The sequence below is a fragment of the Anomaloglossus baeobatrachus genome, chromosome 1 (genome assembly GCF_048569485.1).
Source record: "Anomaloglossus baeobatrachus isolate aAnoBae1 chromosome 1, aAnoBae1.hap1, whole genome shotgun sequence".
NCBI classification, from domain to species: Eukaryota; Metazoa; Chordata; class Amphibia; order Anura; family Aromobatidae; genus Anomaloglossus; species Anomaloglossus baeobatrachus.
In genome coordinates, this window is record NC_134353.1 from 772,398,228 (window position 1) to 772,419,920 (window position 21,693).

A 21,693-nucleotide genomic window follows, 5' to 3' on the forward strand; every position below is an offset into this window, starting at 1 on the left:
TGCCAAAATGAGGAACGCACATGTGCATGATTTCAAGGAGCACTCCGCGCACTCTAATTGAGCACTCAGCCCTATAACCAGGCTGAGCTGATGTCCTTTAATGCAGGAGACTAGCTGCCCATACATGGAGGTTTGTGGTATTACAAGTTAGATTTTTAGTCCAGCTGCCCAGACAGGGATGTTTTTAATCCAGATAGAGGCATTTCAAGTTAGGTTCCCGGTTTACAGATACATACCTTGCCATGCTGACCAGGCTTACATGCATTGGCCAATTCATAAACCAAATATCTCTTTTTTTCATATATTCCTATAGCAGTAATGCAATACCAGAGTTCCCTTATACATTTTTGGCATTTTAGTGTGCAGCTGTACACATTTTGAATTTATGTTTTTTCAGCTACCACCTAATCACACTTGTTGGATGTGCGGATCAATTTTTTTGTAGTATTTCAAGGAGCTGTGTGACATTGGCGTGGAAATCATGGTATCATGCCCACAGTGACATTATAAAAAGAGGGCCGTCTAGTCAGGGGAACTAACATCCCTTTGACTAGTCAAGGCTCTAATTAGCATAGGAACAGCACACTTTATAAATGCTTTTTAAAAAATTGATTTTAGTAAATAGCATTATACAGGGCTGGTTAGACAGGGAATTTTGGAATACACATATCAATGCTGCTGGGTTGGAGGGCTTAGGGGACCTGACAGGTTCTCTTTAAGGCTGAGGCCACACGGGGTTATGTGCGAGTCCTCACATGACACTCGGCTCACGCTCGCAGCACAGCGAGAGCCAATTGTCATGCGAGGGTCATGTGACTGTGGTCCAATCGTGCAATCAGACCACAGCTGCGGGGGGAGGGCCGGCGCTGAGGAGGGGAGGGCCAGCCCTGAGGAGGGGAGGGCCGGAGCTGTGGATGGGAGGGCCGGCACTGTGGAGCAGAGGGAGGGATTTATCTCCCTATCTCCTCCTTTGCCAGCTGATGCGATTCTCGCAGTGCACTCGTGTTACAGCGGTGTACCGCAAGTGCAGTGCGATTTTTCTCTAGCCCCATAGACTTGTATGGGTGCAAGTGAAACAGGATCGCATTACACTCGCAGCATGGTGCAACTGTTTTCTCGGTCCGATTAGGTCTGAGAAAATAATCACTCATGGGAGCTGCCCCATAGAGTAACATTGGTCCGAGTGAAATGCAATTTTTTATCGCATTCCACTCGCACCATTTTTCTTGCCGTGTGTCCTATGCCTAAGGGTTCAAGTCAAGGTCAGTACATGATAAGTATTGCAATGTACTTCCAATGTAACCTATTCACTTATGTTCAAAAGTAAACAGTTCCTGTAAAAAAGCACAATGAAAAAGGTTTTTGGGAGAATAACAAGACTTTGGAATTTTGGGTGCTAAAGGTGGGGGGGGAGAGAGAAAGGCGCAGATAGGGTCTTACCCGATATAACTCTGGTTAAATGTAAAGTAGGGAAACACTCACCTATTTCGGTTGTGCCAGTCACAACCCCTTGAATCGCATTTAAATGTCAACGTGGTATTAAGCAGCGGCCCCGTACAAAGCAATATAATGGTACAGAAAAAGGAAAAAACGGGTTTTAGCCGCGCTAAAAAACCACTGATGTTGAGTTGATTAAAATTTCTTTTTATTTCAGCATTTCCAACGCGTTTCCGAGACAAAGTCCGTCTCCTTCCTCAGGGAAGGAGACGGACTTTGTCTCGGAAACGCGTTGGAAATGCTGAAATAAAAAGAAATTTTAATCAACTCAACATCAGTGGTTTTTTAGCGCGGCTAAAACCCGTTTTTTCCTTTTTCTGTACCATTATAAGACTTTGGAATGACAGTGATTTATTGTTGGTATAATATGGGTGAAGGGGTATGCAGTTTCGTAATATTTCTACATGTGAGCAAATGTGCGTGTTTAATCCATGTTCCCTTTTAAGGTTTCCAAGGTCATTGACCTAACAATGAAATCTTAGCTGTTGGCTTCTAGCATAGTGTACATTCTGAATCAGCCCCAGCCCCCTCAGCCTCCCTGTGTCATCTTTGCCATCACAATGAGCCTAGTCATCCAAGTGTTGGTAGCCCTGTAGCACAATGGTCTGAAAGTTGATGCTCCACAATTTCCTTTTTAAGACTTTAGCTTTACACAGTTCCTGTTTAATTCTACAGGGCAAGTGTTATGAAGTAATTATATATTATTACATTTCTAATTTTATATTGGAAAGGATGTGTTAATTAAGAATTTATTAGCTAATAAAAAGAAAGTTCAGAAATGAAAAGTTGTATCATCTAAGCATGTCAGAATGTTTTATTTGACATTTTATAAAATCTGTTAACTGGAACCTGTCACCAGATTTGTCCCCTATAAGCTACGGCCACCACCAGTAGGCTCTTATATACAGCGTTCTAAAACACTGTATATAAGTGCCCAGACCGATCTGTAAAACATAAAGAAGACATTTAAAATACTCACCTCGGTATTGGTCTGGCGCCTCCTCACTTCCTTCTATCGACATCCTCCATTCCTGCTTTGTGTGAATGACGCCTCCTACGCATGCGCACTTCTCTCTGTGCTGCTGTGGGCAGGGCAAAATATTGTAATGCACAGACGCAGGGAAAAGTCAAAGAACACCAGCACATGCGCACAACAATACTTTGATGGTGTAGGATGTGTAATCTACATGAAGCAAGAAGGAGGACAGTGATCACAAGAAGATAGCAGGTGCCAGACCAAGACCAGCGATGCCCATTAAACCTCACCGCAGGTGACTATAATGAAATCTGTTTTTTTACATTATGCAGATCAGCCTGGGCACTTGCATTAAGCATTATAGAATGTTGTATATATGTGCTTAGTGGTGGCGGCCGCAGTTTATAGATGACAAATCTGGTGACAGGTTCAGTTAAGGAATTTTAAATGCTATTTTCTTCTCTTTACCGGGCAGGATGGTCCTGTAGAGACATGCAAGTAAAAATGACCAAGATTACGCATGCATATAAATTGTTCATTTACAGTAGATACAAACAGCACATGGTAGGCAACTATTAACAAATCTGTGACTTTAGTGTTTCACTATGGGGTAGAATGGTGCTGGTGACTTGGACTGGTTTGATAATTCCAACCATTTCAGAATTCTTGCTAATATCAAACGTGTCTATTGCTTCACCTATAAGTAAGCATCAAATGTCAGAGACCCTAATGAATGAAGACAGGAACACCGACAGATTGTTACTAACCTAAATGTATCGCCAATTCTGTCACGAAAGTAGAGAAAATTATCATAATCTTGAACCATCAAATCTCCAGTGTTGAAAAAAACATCTCCTTTCTTAAACACATCGCACAACAATTTCTTGGTTGTGTGCTTTTTATTTCCGGCATAACCAAAGAAAGGATTAGAATGATTCACTTTGGATATGAGAAGTCCAGTTTCACCTTTGGGTTGGAGTAAAAAGAAGAAAATAGTGATTTAGGAATACATTTCCAAAAGATACAGGGTGATTCAAAAAGCATTGGGACAAAGTACAGGGTCGGTATTCATGACTGAGAGAACAGAACACAAATGTATTAATATAAAAAGATGCACTATCTATCCAAGTTTTATCTAGAACTTACAAATGTTCATCATGATTTCCACTGGTGATACGGGAGATGTCTAGGTGGAAGCCTAGTTCTGTCCAGACATGTGCTAGCATATCAGTAGATATACACTCCATTGTTTCTGTAATGTTCAGTAAGGCTAGGTTTGCACACTGCGTCTTTTTGACGCTGCGTTTTTGTGCGTTTTTGGCGGCTAAAAACGCACAAAAACGCACCTGCGTCGAAAAAGCGCGGCAAAAAACGCACGCGTTTTGCTGTGATTTGGTGCGTTTTTTTGCTGTGTTTTTGATCACTGCGTCCTTATGCGTTTTTTATCAGTGAACAAAAAAAAAAAGGTCTGATGTCATTTCCTTCTTCAATGTGTTCTTCATTCTCCACTAGTGTATGCAGGAGAGCAGACAGCAGCTGTCGAACTACAAGGCTCACCATCCTCCTTCCAGGACTGTATGCAGGATTTCTTTGCCCCCCCAAACAAAAAAAATGACGTGGGCTTCGCCATATTTTTGTATGCTAGCCGGGTACAGCAGGCAGGTACGGGCTGCCCCCAACCCCCAGCTGCCTATTTGTACCCGGCTGGGAACCAAAAATATAAGGAAGCCCTTTTTTTTTAAATTATTTAATGAATTTCATGAAATAATTTAAAAAAAAAAAATGACGTGAGCTTTGCCCAATTTTTAAGTCCAGCCGGGTACAACTAGGCAGCTGGGGATTGGAATCCACAGTGCAGGGTGCCCATGCTTTCTGGGCACCCCCGCTGTGAATTGCAGTCCCGCAGCCACCCCAGAAAATGGCGCTTTCATAGAAGCGCCATCTTCTGGCGCTGTATCCAACTCTTCCAGCTGCCCTGATGCCGGGTGGCTCGCTGGGTAATAATGGGGTTAGGGCTAGCTGTATAGCTGGCCCTAAGCCCGAAATTCATGGTGTCACGCCAATATTAGACATGGCCACCATGAATTTCTAGTAAAGATAAAAAAAAAACACAACACACAGAAAAATATTTTTATTAGAAATAAAACAACACAATTAGTGACTCCATCTTTATTGAAATAAAGCACCCCCCTCTGCAGTAATCCTGGGTCAGGGTCCCGCGCCGTCCAATCCGGATCCAATATCATCTGATCGGTTTGCTGGAAGGCAAAGAGATCAGATGATGTGTCAGGATCAAGTGCCTGAATCACATCACACATCAGCTGATTGTATAAAAGCCGATTATATACAATCAGCAGATGCATCGGTGCAAAAAAAAAAAAAAATAATAATACTCACGTCTGTGCTGATTACCGGCAGCTCCTGCAGCGATGGGGCGGGAGTCTGATCCCGTCCGATCGCTGCAGCAGCTGCCGGTAATCAGGGATGAAGTCTCCTGACGCATCCGCTGATACCGGCCGGGCGCCCGCGTCACCGCGATACTTACGATCAGCTGATGCGTCAGGTGACTGCATCAGGTGATCCATCGCCAGGTCCTGCATCCATCGGAGATGTTCCGGCCGTCTGCACACAGCCGGAGCGGGGGTGGCGATACCGTGAGAGGAGATGGGAGCGGGCATGGCACCGGGACCCTGCAGACAGGTGAGTATAACTTTTTTTTTTTTTTCTACTGTTAACTTTGGTTTTTGCAGCCGCTTCCACCTCCTGCCTGTACATGGCGCCGCATGGCAGCATACATGCACAGGACGGGAGGTGGAAGCGGCGGTGAAGGTACCGGGAGGATTCACGCTTCTGTATATACTGACAGAAGGAATCCTCTTCCTGTACACGTCACTTTACTACCCACCTCCTGCGTTTATAGCTGCGTTTTTGGTCTTAGAAACACACCAAAATGCAGCTATTTGCGTTTCTCATTGCGTCTTTCAACATCCCATTGAACTCAATGGATGAAAAGCGCAGTGAAAAACGCGGGAATAATTGAAAAAAAACAGATGTGTGCGGACAGCAAAAATGAAAACTCATAGACTTTGCTGGGGAAGCAAAGTCCTGCAGTTTTGAGGCCAAAAACGCACCCGAAAAACGCGCAAAAACGCCGCGAAAAACGCACTTTGCGCACATAGCCTTAGCAGTGTTGCAGGTTGTTCAGATCCTGTGGCTGATGGGGAATATACACTGAGAGCCCTTGATGTCCACAGTAAGAAGTTGCAGGGCGTTGGAACTGGTGATTGTAGAGGTTAGCACATCATTGGTACATCATTGTTTTCGGTGCCGCCAATCCAACTTTCTGGTGCAGTTTGGTTCATTTGTCAATAAACATACAAATGGAAATGTGGAGCTGAAGCATCCTGCTGATAAACTACTTTGGCATAGCCATTCCATAAATCGATAGTACACATGAAAATAAGCAACTCTGTAATATATCTTATCAGACAATTCTGCTTTTTTGTCTGCCAGACTGATCAGTCATTATCCAAATTCTCAATTCTGAGATAAAATCTTTGTTCAGTGAAGACTTTCCCATTATTGGAATAGGAGATGGCAGTTAGTACTGATGAGATTCTATGTAGATAGAAGAGGGAGGGAGGAGGCAGAGCTCTTCCTCTAGATCTTCCCTCTGTCTCTATCTCCTCCCTGTGCCTCTAGATCTTCCCTGTCTCTAGCTCCTCCCTGTGCCTCTAGCTCTTCCCTCTGTCTCCAGCTCCTCCCTCTGCCTCTAGATATTCCCTCTGTCGCTAGCTCCTCCCTGTGCCTCTTGATCTTCCCTGTCTCTAGCTCCTCCCGCTGCCTCTAGATATTCCCTCTGTCTCTAGCTCCTCCCTCTGCCTCTAGATATTCCCTCTGTCTCTAGCTCCTCCCTCTGCCTCTAGATATTCCCTCTGTCTCTAGCTCCTCCCTCTGCCTCTAGATATTCCCTCTGTCTCTAGCTCCTCCCTGTGCCTCTAGATCTTCCCTGTCTCTAGCTCCTCCCTGTGCCTCTAGCTCTTCCCTGTCTCCAGCTCCTCCCTCTGCCTCTAGATATTCCCTGTCGCTAGCTCCTCCCTGTGCCTCTTGATCTTCCCTGTCTCTAGCTCCTCCCGCTGCCTCTAGATATTCCCTCTGTCTCTAGCTCCTCCCTCTGCCTCTAGATATTCCCTCTGTCTCTAGCTCCTCCCTCTGCCTCTAGATATTCCCTCTGTTTCTAGCTCCTCCCTGTGCCTCAAACTCCTTCTTTCTACTGTATTCATAGAATCTCCTCATTAACAGCTGCTATCTCCTATTTCAGTAATGGGAAAAGTCTTCACTACATACAGATTTTACCTTAGCATTGATTTAAATTACAGTGTGGGCCATAAGTTTGCATGCACCCTGGTAAAACAAAAGTGGTTGCTAATATCACCTTACCGTTTGTTGCATATTAGTACATGGGAGGGGCTAAATATTTGAGGTCGGGTGACGCCCGAAGGAGGTCATGTGACACATCAAACACAGACAATTGCACAAGAAAAACAATGGTGGGCTCATTTTTAACGTAGCATTATTCTTTATCGAGTTATTGACACGTTTGTGACATGGAATGACAGTAACCCACTAAAGGATGTGCTCAGAGTGCTGCCCATTGTGTTGAATTATCAGCGCGATTCTCTTCTCCCACTCTTGACACACCGAGAGCAATACCGCAATAGAAATGCTACCACAGGCCTCCTGTATCTAATGTTTCAGGTGCCCCACATCCTGGATCCAGGATCTGCGGTATTGCTCTCGGTGTGTCAAGAGTGGGAGAAGAAAATTGCATTGTCAATTCAACACAATGGGCAGCACTTTGAATGGCTTACAACACTAATTCGGAAGATACACCATTCCTTGGTTTGTAGTTCCATACTAGTATGCCTGGTTGACTGTCTAGGTTTATGCTTACACTGCACACTCAATGTGATAAATAATGTATTAATTTTATTGAAAATTCAAAAAAACCTTGCAAAGGAATTGAACTAAGGACAGAAAATAGCTCTGACGTTGCGGCCACAGGCCTTGTTCACAGAGTCTGTTGTGAAAAATAGAGCATAAACACATACAATTAGTACAAAACAAATAATATTATGCTACTTTGCGATTTTGTAAGAAAGTGAACATGAATCTCGTCGGTGATATATGAAAGATGTACGTACATACAGACATGTACATATATATATACATATACATACATACATATACATACACGCATAATGCACACACATAGACATAAACAAGTAGATCAAGTCTAGATTATAGTAAGTCAAGAATGCAGAATACATCCGTCATATGTATATACGCAGGTACATAACAATGGGAGCAAAGGCAAAGGAAGGTGGAACAAGGGGAGGTTTTTCAAGAGACTGGTAGCAGCATGAGGTAGTGAAAGAACAGATTAAGGTGGTGAAAAAAACAGGTGATACTACCTGTCACTAATAGTTCTGTGTTCCAGGGAGAATGCTAAAATATAAAATAGATAACTGTATGTATAAAGCTAGGAATATATACGTATAGAGGAAGTGGTGTAAGCAGATAGGTTACCTGAATTAATATAGACGTGGTAGTTACATATAGGGTATGGATGGGATACCAGGAACGCCTGGGATGTATTTTCTATGTATGAGAAGGAATAGGAAAGTCAGCCCAGTATAAACATAGAGTGAGGAAATCTGGAAAATGTAATCTTACCTGAGCCTGTGTGGACGCCAGCACTCACGTGCCTTGGCTGTATAGGACGGCTAGTGTCAGCTGTATTGTGGCACTTTAAATACATAGTAAGTGGGAGGGGTATTGGCGTCATGGAACTCACGTGGTAAGCTCCCAGCTGATCAGGTCATTAGTATGCGCGTGCGCGGTACACGGCCTCATGTGTAAGGATCCTTCTCCTGATTCTCCTGATTCTCGGCCATCACGCATGCGCAGACGCGCAGCGTCAGCTCTGTAACGTGGCAACATGCTGTTATTTTAGGGGCGGGCGCTGGTGCCGTGTGCGGTGACGTCACGGCGCCATCCCCCCTGTCTATATATACAGTCTCTGGGCTCTGATGAGATGATATCGGCGCCCTGCGCATGACGTCATCTCCTTGCCATTGTTATGTTACATCCTTACACATGAGGCCGTGTACCGCGCACGCGCATTAGGTCATACCCTTTCCTTCGATTCCCAGTCATCACACAGGCACTGCATACTAATGACCTGATCAGCTGGGAGCTTACCACGTGAGTTCCATGACGCCAATACCCCTCCCACTTACTATGTATTTAAAGTGCCACAATACAGCTGACACTAGCCGTCCTATACAGCCAAGGCACGTGAGTGCTGGCGTCCACACAGGCTCAGGTAAGATTACATTTTCCAGATTTCCTCACTCTATGTTTATACTGGGCTGACTTTCCTATTCCTTCTCATACATAGAAAATACATCCCAGGCGTTCCTGGTATCCCATCCATACCCTATATGTAACTACCACGTCTATATTAATTCAGGTAACCTATCTGCTTACACCACTTCCTCTATACGTATATATTCCTAGCTTTATACATACAGTTATCTATTTTATATTTTAGCATTCTCCCTGGAACACAGAACTATTAGTGACAGGTAGTATCACCTGTTTTTTTCACCACCTTAATCTGTTCTTTCACTACCTCATGCTGCTACCAGTCTCTTGAAAAACCTCCCCTTGTTCCACCTTCCTTTGCCTTTGCTCCCATTGTTATGTACCTGCGTATATACATATGACGGATGTATTCTGCATTCTTGACTTACTATAATCTAGACTTGATCTACTTGTTTATGTCTATGTGTGTGCATTATGCGTGTATGTATATGTATATGTATGTATGTATATGTATATATATATGTACATGTCTGTATGTACGTACATCTTTCATATATCACCGACGAGATTCATGTTCACTTTCTTACAAAATCGCAAAGTAGCATAATATTATTTGTTTTGTACTAATTGTATGTGTTTATGCTCTATTTTTCACAACAGACTCTGTGAACAAGGCCTGTGGCCGCAACGTCAGAGCTATTTTCTGTCCTTAGTTCAATTCCTTTGCAAGGTTTTTTTGAATTTTCAATAAAATTAATACATTATTTATCACATTGAGTGTGCAGTGTATCTCTACTTGTATATTGAAGGGTTTTACCCATTCACTAGCACCTCGCCCTCAAATTAGTGTGCACGCCCCTCTTTCCTATAGGTTTATGCTTATACGTACATAGCTTGAATCGTGTTGACTGTCTAGGACTAACTATGCTCATACACGGCTTGAATCCTGTTGACTGTCTAGTACTAACTATGCTCGTTCACGGCTTAAATCCTGTTGACGGTTTAGGACTATGCTTGTACATGGCTTGAATGCTCTCTCTTCCAAAGTCTATGGATGACCCGGACTTTTCCCATGACATAAACACTGTGATATTCACTTGCTTCTCCTAACACAAAATGCAGTTTCTATGTGGAGCACATTCACCATGTTTATTCTGAAATTTCCTCTGTATTGTCACAACAGACCCAGTTCTTGCAAATTTTAACACGCAAAAAGCTTTTTCTTGTTTCAATGTTGTCATCTTATGTCACATTAAATAACCACATTTTAAATTTAGCTCTTGAAAAATGAGCGCAGTGCTGGATTGCTTTGATTTTCACTCCCTGGCCATTTACCACTGATGCCACTTTAAATGGAAGCAGCATGCGGTTTGGGCAGCATGAATCATAGACTGGCTGTGAGGCGAGTCTGGCTCTTTTTAGCGCTACTGCAGGTGATTGACAGGTCTCTCCCTATTTACATTAAAGGGACAGACCTACAATCACGATGATCAGAGCTGGGAGAAGTCAAGCTTCAAAGTATATATTTTCTCTGAGATGCCAGAACTTTTCAAAGAATACATCTGACGCCAATAGTGCAGCCAAGCTGCAATTTATGCTACTTGCAGTTGGGCAGCAGAAATTGCCTGACAGGTTCCCTAGAACTATTGTACAGCCCTTACATAATTCATCATTCTTTTTGAATCAGCCTATATGATACATATATACAATAATCTGTGCACAGGATGGTGCATTATATAAATGACAAGGGCAATATTTTGAGGTGTAGTTTTTGTATTGGATTGTGATGTTTTTCAAAATGTTTTTTTGGTGTCACTTCTGATCTTTGACGTTATATACAGTGTGCACAATTATTGGACAGGTAATTTGATCTTATCATCATTTTATGCATAATTTTCCCCTCCAATCGGTATAAACTTGAATTCTTATTGGATGAATCATATCATGTGACATGTATTTGTGTAATGAGGGATGATTTGGCCTAAGGATATCAACACCCTTTATCAAGGTGTGCAGAAATATTAGGCAACTTATTTATCTCAGGGAAAATAGGCCATAATAGAGATTTACCAACTCTGAAAAGTCAAAAATTGTTACAAGTCTAACAGAGGGATGCAGCACTAATGAAATTGCTAAGATATTTGGGTGTCATCACAGAAATATTAAATGTTTTATTGTGAATAGTCAACAGGGTCACAAAACATCATGTTGAGAAAAAAAGACTCACATTAATTGCCAAAAATTTGAAAAGAATCAAATGTGTGAGGAGCCAGAGCCCATTATTCTCCAATGCTGTCATATTCCAGAACTGTAGCCTCCCTGGAGTGACTGGATGTACAAGGTGTTACGTGCTCAGTGATATGGCCAAGGTAAGGAATGCTGAAACCCAACCATCACCAAACAAGAAACAGAAGGTGAACCATCAAGACTGGGCCAAGAAAAATCTGAAAATTTGTATTCAAAGGTTTTATAGACTAATGCGATGAGAGTGACACTTGACGGACAACATAGATAGGATCTAGGCTGGACAAGTTACCGGCACAGAGCTCCACTTATACTCAGCAAGGAGGTTGGGAATTGCTATGGGCTGGTATTATTAAAGGTGAGCTAGTTGGACCTTTTAGGGGGGAAGATACAATAAAAATCAACTAACAAAACCTACTGACAATTTTTAGAAGATACTTTCTTCAAGCAGCGGAACAGGAAAAAGTTTGCATCTTTCAAGAAAACCATGATTTTTATGCAGGACAATGCTCCATCACATTCATCGAAGTATTGCACTGTTTGGCTGCCAGTAGAGGCCTAAAAGATGAAAGAATAATGATATGGCACCTTCCTCACCTGACCTAAACCCTACTGAGAACGTGTGGGCCCTTCTTAAGTGGAGATTTACGATTTAGAAAAAGTCTTTTCTCTGATCAGTGTCTGTAAGGCTGTGGTTGTTGCTGCCCAAAATGTTGATCGTCAAAAGATTAAAAAACTGACAGACTCCTTGAATGGAAGGCTTGTAACTGTCATTAAAAAGAAGATTGGCTATATTGTCACTGATATTTTTTTGAAATGTCAGAAATGTATTATTGTACATTTTGAGTTGTTTGGTTATTATTCAAACTTTAGCAGATGAAAAAGAACAAGATGGGAACAATTACATTTTAATTTGTCTAATAATTCTGCACACATAGATATTCTACTAAGAAACCCAAAACCTCACTTTTACCTTCTAATATTCAGGTGTATTAACCTTTTGGATTGAACAGCAGCACTGTAGTTCTTCAATATTAAAATTAATAATCCAAATTACAAATTAATTGTGCACACAGTGTACAGTCAGGGCCAGAAATATTTGGACAGTGACACAAGTTTTGTTATTTTAGCTGTTTAAAAAAACATGTTCAGAAATAAATTATATATATAATATGGGCTGAAAGTGCACACTCCCAGCTGCAATATGAGAGTTTTCACATCCAAATCGGAGAAAGGGTTTAGGAATCATAGCTCTGTAATGCATAGCCTCCTCTTTTTCAAGGGACCAAAAGTAATTGGACAAGGGACTCTAAGGGCTGCAATTAACTCTGAAGGCGTCTCCCTCGTTAACCTGTAATCAATTAAGTAGTTAAAAGGTCTGGGGTTGATTACAGGTGTGTGGTTTTGCATTTGGAAGCTGTTGCTGTGACCAGACAACATGCGGTCTAAGGAACTCTCAATTGAGGTGAAGCAGAACATCCTGAAGCTGAAAAAAAAGAAAAAATCCATCAGAGAGATAGCAGACATGCTTGGAGTAGCAAAATCAACAGTCGGGTACATTCTTAGAAAAAAGGAATTGACTGGTGAGCTTGGGAACTCAAAAAGGCCTGGGCGTCCACGGATGACAACAGTGGTGGATGATCGCCGCATACTTTCTTTGGTGAAGAAGAACCCGTTCACAACATCAAATGAAGTCCAGAACACTCTCAGTGAAGTAGGTGTATCTGTCTCTAAGTCAACAGTAAAGAGAAGACTCCATGAAAGTAAATACAAAGGGTTCACATCTAGATGCAAACCATTCATCAATTCCAAAAATAGACAGGCCAGAGTTAAATTTGCTGAAAAACACCTCATGAAGCCAGCTCAGTTCTGGAAAAGTATTCTATGGACAGATGAGACAAAGATCAACTTGTACCAGAATGATGGGAAGAAAAAAGTTTGGAGAAGAAAGGGAACGGCACATGATCCAAGGCACACCAGATCCTCTGTAAAACATGGTGGAGGCAACGTGATGGCATGGGCATGCATGGCTTTCAATGGCACTGGGTCACTTGTGTTTATTGATGACATAACAGCAGACAAGAGTAGCCGGATGAATTCTGAAGTGTACCGGGATATACTTTCAGCCCAGATTCAGCCAAATGCTGCAAAGTTGATCGGACGGCGCTTCATAGTACAGATGGACAATGACCCCAAGCATACAGCCAAAGCTACCCAGGAGTTCATGAGTGCAAAAAAGTGGAACATTCTGCAATGGCCAAGTCAATCACCAGATCTTAACCCAATTGAGCATGCATTTCACTTGCTCAAATCCAGACTTAAGACGGAAAGACCCACAAACAAGCAAGACCTGAAGGCTGCGGCTGTAAAGGCCTGGCAAAGCATTAAGAAGGAGGAAACCCAGCGTTTGGTGATGTCCATGGGTTCCAGACTTAAGGCAGTGATTGCCTCCAAAGGATTCGCAACAAAATATTGAAAATAAAAATATTTTGTTTGGGTTTCGTTTATTTGTCCAATTACTTTTGACCTCCTAAAATGTGGAGTGTTTGTAAAGAAATGTGTACAATTCCTACAATTTCTATCAGATATTTTTGTTCAAACCTTGAAATTAAACGTTACAATCTGCACTTGAATTCTGTTGTAGAGGTTTCATTTCAAATCCAATGTGGTGGCATGCAGAGCCCAACTCGCGAAAATTGTGTCACTGTCCAAATATTTCTGGACCTAACTGTATATAGTTTGTGCTTCTTGCACATATCTAAAATCAAGTCAAAATATTTGGGAGATTTCTGTAAGGATACAAGACATTGGATACACAATGTGTCCCTCCACTGAAATTAATAGCTTTGAGCATACTTGTGTTTAGGTTGTGGCACGCGTCTCATGACTAAAACAACTGTAAATCTAAAATATGAGTAAGCTGATATCCATAAAATAGACCTATTTACCTTTTTTTACTCTTTCACACCAACCATCTTTGTTTTTTATTGGTTCATCTTTTTGAATATCGTACTTAATGAGTTCAAAAGGAAAGACAAGCTGGGAACAGAAATAAATACAAATGAATATATTAACACAAATTGGTGAGTTCATGATAATAGCTTGTAATATGTAAAACAGTGCCGAACATGATTTAAAGGGGCTCTCCACTACATTACAAATTAATCTTAATGAAAACATACCAGATCAATAGTGTTCCTCCAGATTGTTTACTGTATACCATGCAAGGGTACTGATATCAACATAAGGGGCGACATAAAACCACTATAACCATCGGCTGCAGCTGTCACGCTATGGGCGTGCGAGCGCGTTCAGACTGACCGAAATCTGACGCACAACGAATTAACAACTAAAACAATACCACAAACTAGGGGGAACACCGGGGACAACAATACAACGGAGGTCCCTGCCGCTAGGGAGAGGGGTGAGAGCGCACCTCTTACACTCACCTCAAGCTGACTCCTGAGCTCGCTAGTGCCCCAGTACAGGTTTTTTCAACCTGTAGGCAATCAGGATACCTTGGGCCCTCAGCTGGCCCTAAATTCACCCTTCCTAGTGAGTAGGCCGACGAGATAACTAGACTCACCACTACAATACAGGAACACAAGGGAAGGAAAACAAAAAGAGGAAATACCGCAACAAAAAGGATAAAGGTCAGCTTCTTGGAATGCTCCAACACAGCTCCTTCCACCAAGAAGGATGGCATGCAAATGAGTTTGTATCATCATCAGAGATTGCTGGTTAACACCTGAAGGGCGTGACTACAAAGCTACTGCAGCCGAAGCCACTCAGCTAGAGACTGCTGGAAAAGATGCCAGAAGTAAAACTGACAGGCACCAAAGGAAACAAAACCATGTTTAAATGTAGATAACCAGATGGAGATGAGAGGCTGCAGTCCGGAAGCTGTCACTAGTCTCCAAAAACAGGGAGACGATGGTGACAGCAGCCTTCACATTTGGCTTTTTCCGCCCTTGGCTCATTAACATTAACTTCTATAGTAGTGGATAACACCTTAATAATTAAGCACCATTGCGTCATGTTTTTCCCTAAGCATTTTCTGATTTCCATTGTTAGAGAAGGACTCCCCCTTTCTACATCTTTGGTGGGGAAGACTTTTCTTCCTAATAATATTTTAATGCCTCTTGAGATATCACAAGTTCTTCCTAACAACAGAAAGTAACACCGAATAAGGTTGTTAGTTTTTATTTTCCTACTTTTGTTTATTCATCATCTCCAATGTCCAATATGCTGCCAGGCTCTGATCACTGTTGTTTAATCTCTTAAATTTCATTTTCAATATCTGAAAGTGGCATTTAAAGCACATAATCCTGCCGAGGTGTGTGTGTGTGTGTGTGTGTGTGTGTATCTTCTTGCAGGATTACAATGGGTTAACCTAACAGTTGGGGGCCTCCTGAAGGCCCCCATACCACCATCTTGGTACTCCTGTGAAACCCAGCTTTACAATATACTGCAAAAAAAGTAGTATTGGTGTATATAGAACAAGCGACTAAAGAGTAACTACATTTCTATCTGATTTTTGATATTTAGCAGGCACTTGAATTGCCTACACATCAATAGGGGTCCAGGTCCAGATTCATGAAGACTCATGCATCTTTTCAAGAATCAGGAACATCTGGCTCCAGCATGTCCCCTCATCAAGATGCGCATGAAGAACACCGACCTTGTTGAATGGGCCTGATTGTCCTGGAGTCAGATGTGCCTGATGTATGAAGAGGTGCATGCATTCATTTTGGCAGAGCTGGGACAAACTGGCATAAAAACACCAAAACCCATAAAGTTTTGGTGAAACTCCTAAATTTTTCAACTTTTCAAAGATTTCAGATTGATGAATCAAGCCCAATATGTATATATACAAGTTTAGTATCAAAATAATTAAACTGTCCTAGCAAATTAAGTTGCCCGGTCATTTTTATTGCATGATGAACTCTGTAAAAACAAAATGACAAAAATGTGTGGATCTGTATTATTATTTTTTTTTTTTTTAGAATTTCACATCACTCAGATTTTTTTCCTTAGTTTCCAGTACATTGTATTGCAAAATTAATGGACTCATTCAAAAGTACATCTCATCTTACAGAAAAAAACAAGCCCTCATGGTGCTGGAAAAAGAAAACAGTTATGACTTTTAGAAGAAGGAAAGGATATACATCAGTGCAAAAAAAATGAAAATTGTCCAAGACGGTAAAGCTTAAGGCCGCTTTACATGCTACAATAAATCTTACGATGTGTCGGCGGGGTCACGTCGTAAGTGACGCACATCTGGTATCGTAAGTATGATTGTAGTGTGTAACAGCTACGTGCAATTGCGATTGAATGAAAATCCGTTCATCGCACGCACGTCGTTCATTTCTCAAAGATTGAACGTGCGGTTGTGCAATGTTCCCGAGGCAGCACACATCGCAGTGTGTGACACCCCGGGAACATTGAACGACAGCTTACCTCCGTCCGCGGCTCCCGCCGACAATGAGGAAGGAAGAAGGTGGGCGGAATGTTTACGTCCCGCTCATCTCCGCCCCTCCGCTTCTATTGGCCGGCTGCCGCATGACGTCGATGTGACGCCGAACGCCCCTCCCACTCCAAGAAGAGGCCCACAGCGAGGTCGTATGGAAGGGTAAGTACGTGTGACGGGGGTTAATCGTTTGTGCGGCACGTTCAACAAATTGAACGTGCCGCACATACGATGGGGGCGTTGCAAATCGCATACGATATCGTACGCGAAATTGCAACATGTAAAGCAGGCTTTAGAATGCTTTTTTAATATTATGATTGTTTACACTTTGCGAATCAATAGCCATCATTTAGTTTAAACAAAGTAAAGAAACTGGTGTAGGCCACATCCGGATTTGTGCCGGACTGGCGGATCTGGCACACTCAAGTACAGTGTATACAGAACAATGGCAGTGCGACAAGCTCTGGTCACATGCTGTCATGTGACCGGAGCATGTGACCCGGACGTTGCCGCGCTGCCATTGGACTGTATCACACTGTACTGGAGTGCGCCAATCCGGCGAAAAGCTAGCCTTAAGGCTGCTTTACACATTACAATTAATCGTGCGATCGCATTTGCGATTGCACCCGCCCCCATCGTTTGTGCGGCACGGGCAATCTCTTGCCTGTGTCACACAATGTTGTAAGCCCCTGTCACACATACTTACCTTCCAAATTACTTCGCTGTGGGCGGCGAACATCCACTTCCTGAAGGTCGAGGGACGTTCGGCATCACAGCGACGTCACACAGCGGCCGCCCAATAGAAGCTGAGGGACGGAGATGAGTGGGACGTAAACATCCCACCCACCTCCTTTCTTCAGCATTGGCTGCGGCCGCAGGTAAGCTGCAGTTCATCGTTCCCGGGGTGTCACACGGAGCGATGTGTGCTGCTCCGGGAACAATGAACAACAGGACGTTCATGTCATGATGTATTTTACCTTCTCACTGTATTTGCTGTAATACTATGTCAGGATGTGATGTCACTTTCCTTTGGTTGTACTTACTGAACACTTTGAAATGTCTTGGGATGTAAGTAACCATACCTTCCCCCCATCTCCTGTGTCTCTGGGCCCATAATGCAATTATCTCTTGTCCACACAGCCAGGGGAACTTCTCATTGTTTCGTAAGCAGTGGATAACGCCAACTACACAAACCTGTAGACATCTCGGAGCCAACCTTCTAGAATCTTCTAGTGGGCCCAACCATTGCATAGACCCCTACCCTTGAGGGGCGGGCCCACGAGCTCAAACAATTCACTCCTGTTTCTAAATGCAGTTGGGAGTTGAGTTTTTGAAGAGGAAGGGAGCGAGATCTGATTCTGCGGACAGACCTCGCCGTCCAGTGGATTGTGTGGGATTTCTGGGACTCTGAAAAGGACTATTACGTTGTGATCTGGCACTTTGGATTATCGGGAGGTGCCCCCGAATCTGTTTTATTTGGACTTGTCGTGTGCTGTTCCTGTATTCCTGTTAGTAAACCTGTTGGATCATCCTCGGCCTGTTGTCTCTCTTTGCTCTGATGTACACCCCGTCACAAACTGGTGGCAGCAGCGGGATCAGAGCAGAAGAAATGGAGGACAACAGCCAATCGACGTCTGAAACCAGAACCTCAGGATACAGGAACTGGACTGTGGCGAGTCTACAAACAAAGGCCCGTGAATTAGGTGTCGGCTACAAAGGACTCTCTAAGGAGCAACTAATTGAGGCATTGGAACACGCTTGCCTGCAAGATGGCACCGAGGAACAATTTCCACAGCAAGGGGAGCAAAGACGGGAGCCGGAGGTGAATACCCAAAAAAGTCAATGGGTTGTGTGGTACAAGGAAAAGATGGCACTGCTTGGAGATGAGGCCACCATAGAAGATAAGAGGGAGGCCATGCGTGGAGCTGAAGAGAAGGAGCGCAGGATGGAGGAGATGGCATTGCTGGATAAGCAGCTCGCTGTGGAAGCCGCGAGAGGTTCCAGACAGACTGTAACCCCAGCACCCATCATGAGGGAACTTCCCAGAGTGTCCCGCAAAGACTTCAAGCAGTTTAATGAGGCTGCTGGTGACATTGAGGGCTTCTTCCAGGACTTTGAGCATCAGTGTCGATTAATGGAAGTCCCAGAAAGGGAGCGCGTCCGGCATCTGGTTGGGCTCTTAGAGGGTGGAGCTGCTGCAGCCTATAGAGCTATGGACCCTCGGTGGAACTGTGAGTATGCGGATATTAAACAGACTATTCTAGAACATTATGCTGTAACGCCAGACACTTACAGGACTCAGTTCCGTACTCTAGCATGTGATGAGGAAGTGTCCTTCAAGATGTATGCCCACAAACTCAAACATCTGTGGCATCGTTGGTTGGAGGCAGAGGAGGCCTTAACCTTGGAGACCGTCCTCCAGGTCCTCCTAAAAGAGCAGTTTTACTTCAAGTGCCCCGCTGAGATCCGGGAATGGGTGCGTGAAAGGAGACCAGCCACTGTGGAGGAAGCTGCAGCTCTAGCTGATGAGGCTCTCACCATCAAGCCTCAGTGGAAAAAACTACTACCCAGTGAGAAAAAAAACACCAACCCCCCAACGCTGGTGGCCCCTGGTCCTTCTGGCCCCAATGTTCACCATCACCCTAGACCGTCAACTCATGGGGACCTTCGTGTGACTGTGCCTCGCATTACTCATGCTCCACCTTTGGGAATACGACGCGGAGGAAGAATCCCAGAGCGCCGATGTTATGGATGTGGGCAGCCTGGGCACATGCAATTCCAATGTCCAGGTGTTCGTAGACAGAACAGCTACAGACCGCCTTTGCCTGTTCATTACCTACAGACACCTTCACCAGGAGAAGAGCTGGATTCTGTGCCTGATGACTTGCCAAGTGACTCAGATATCCTGGCTCCCCTACCCGGAGTCTATGGGGTGCGAGCTCCAGCCACCTGTTCTTCTGATCTTCAGGACAAACATCTACAGGAGGTCGTGCTGGATGGCCAAAAAGTTGTTGGCTTCCGTGACACTGGGGCTTTCCTCACCATAGCCGATCCCCGAGTAATTCAACCACAAGCAATTCAAAAGGGACCAGGAATTGCCATTGAACTGGCAGGAGGTACCCAGAGATATATTCCAAGAGCGAGTGTGACCCTGGATTATGGCTTTGGGGCAAAACAATGTGTGGTCGGTGTGATGAGCGGCCTCCCTGCAGACGTTCTTCTAGGAAATGATGTGGGGAATCTTCATTGCCACTTTGTCGGTGCGGTAACCAGAAGTCAAGCCAAGAGAGCAGCCCATGTGGACGTGTACAACCCATCCATGGAACTGAGGCCACCAGAACTGCCATTACAGCCGGTGAGTGATTCTTCTTGTGGGGATAATATGAATGTTACTTGGGATAAAGTTCAGTTTAGACAAGAAGTAGAGACTGACCCCACCCTTGCTAGTTTTAGAACTCGGGCTGAAATAGGGCAGCTAGGGGAAAACGGAGAAAGAATTATCAGAGAAAATGGACTTCTGTATCGGGTTGCCAATGCCGACTCCCTAGATAAGCCCTGGACTTATAGCAAACAGCTGATTGTTCCTCAGAAGTACAGAATTCCCCTATTACACCTGGCTCATGACATTCCTACGGCTGGCCATCAAGGCAAAACCCGCACCGAGAGACGATTGACTCAAACTTTTTATTGGCCGGGGATTTCCCAAGCAGTGGCGCATTTCTGCCGAACTTGTGACATATGTCAGCGTAGAGGGCGACCCGGAGATCACCCAAAGGCACCCCTGCAACCGCTCCCTATAATAGAAGAACCCTTTCAAAGAGTAGCTGTTGATATCATTGGACCTCTGGCTAAACCAAGTAAATCTGGAAAGCAGTACATTCTCACTGTTGTGGACTACGCCACCCGATATCCAGAAGCCGTGGCCTTGTCAAGTATCTCTGCAGCCAAGGTGGCCGAGGCCTTGGTTATTATTTTTACCAGAGTAGGATTCCCCAGTGAGATCTTGTCGGACCAAGGCTCCCAGTTTATGTCAGAGTTGGTCCAGTGTCTGTGGCGCACCTGTGGAGTACGAGCGATCCGAACGACCCCGTATCATCCCCAAACAAATGGACTTTGTGAACGATTCAACGGCACTCTGAAGAATATGCTGAGGGCCTTCATGGACCGAGATTCAGACTGGGAGAAGTACCTACCCCATCTCTTGTTTGCCTATCGGGAAGTTCCCCAGGAGTCCACTGGGTTCTCCCCCTTTGAACTACTCTATGGAAGAAAGGTCCGAGGACCCTTAACCCTGCTCAAGGAATACTGGGAGGGGCAAGTTGAAGATACAGGAACCCCTGTTGTCCCTTATGTCCTAAAGCTGCGAGAAACCTTGGCCCAACTTGCTAGTTTTGCACAGAGTCATTTGCGTATGGCTCAAACCAGACAGAAGACATGGTATGACCGTAACGCACGCTATCGGGAGTTTGTAGAAGGACAACAAGTCTTAATGATTGTTCCCCATCGGCAGAATAAACTGCAGACCACATGGGAGGGTCCCTTTCGGGTTCTCAGAAAACTGAATGATACCAATTACCTTCTTGCTTTAGATGATCAGGGGCTAAGGCAAAAGACTGTCCATGTGAATATGATTAAGGAGTACCATGACCGGAACATTCCAATGATAGCAAGCTGTCGGTTGGCTTCAGAAGATGGTCAAGAGGATGAGGACTCTCTACCTGATCTCGTGGAAGCAGCGAGAGCCCCATCCACTGTGGAACAGGTTCCCCTGGGAGATTACCTGGACTCCTTACAGAAAATCCAGATGCTGGAAGTGCTTCAACAGAGACGGGCTGCTTTCTCATCCCAACCAGGTCGAACCACCGTCACCCAACATCATGTGGACACTCAGGGCATCCGTCCCATACAACTGGCTCCTTACCGGGTACCTGAATCAGTTCGAAACACCATGCAGCACGAACTGGAGGAGATGTTACAGCTTGGGGTAATCCAGGCCTCCCATAGCCCTTGGGCCTCCCCTGTGGTGTTAGTACCCAAGAAGGATGGGAGTACTCGATTTTGTGTGGACTATCGGCGACTAAACGACCATACCGTCAGCGATCCTTACCCAATGCCT

The 21,693-nt window shown here is 44.0% G+C and overlaps 1 protein-coding gene across 1 annotated transcript in view; it reads right to left on the bottom strand.

Moving 5' to 3' along the window:
- The window catches only part of SLC27A6 (solute carrier family 27 member 6), a 144,361-nt gene that overhangs the window by 31,056 nt on the left and 91,612 nt on the right, over positions 1–21,693 (bottom strand). Inside the window, exons 7-8 of the mRNA XM_075324663.1 lie at positions 14,056–14,146; positions 3,241–3,439 (exon numbers count right to left, since the gene is read on the bottom strand). Of these exons, the coding sequence (XP_075180778.1) occupies positions 3,241–3,439; positions 14,056–14,146 (290 nt within the window). The remainder of the gene's footprint in view (positions 1–3,240; positions 3,440–14,055; positions 14,147–21,693) is intronic.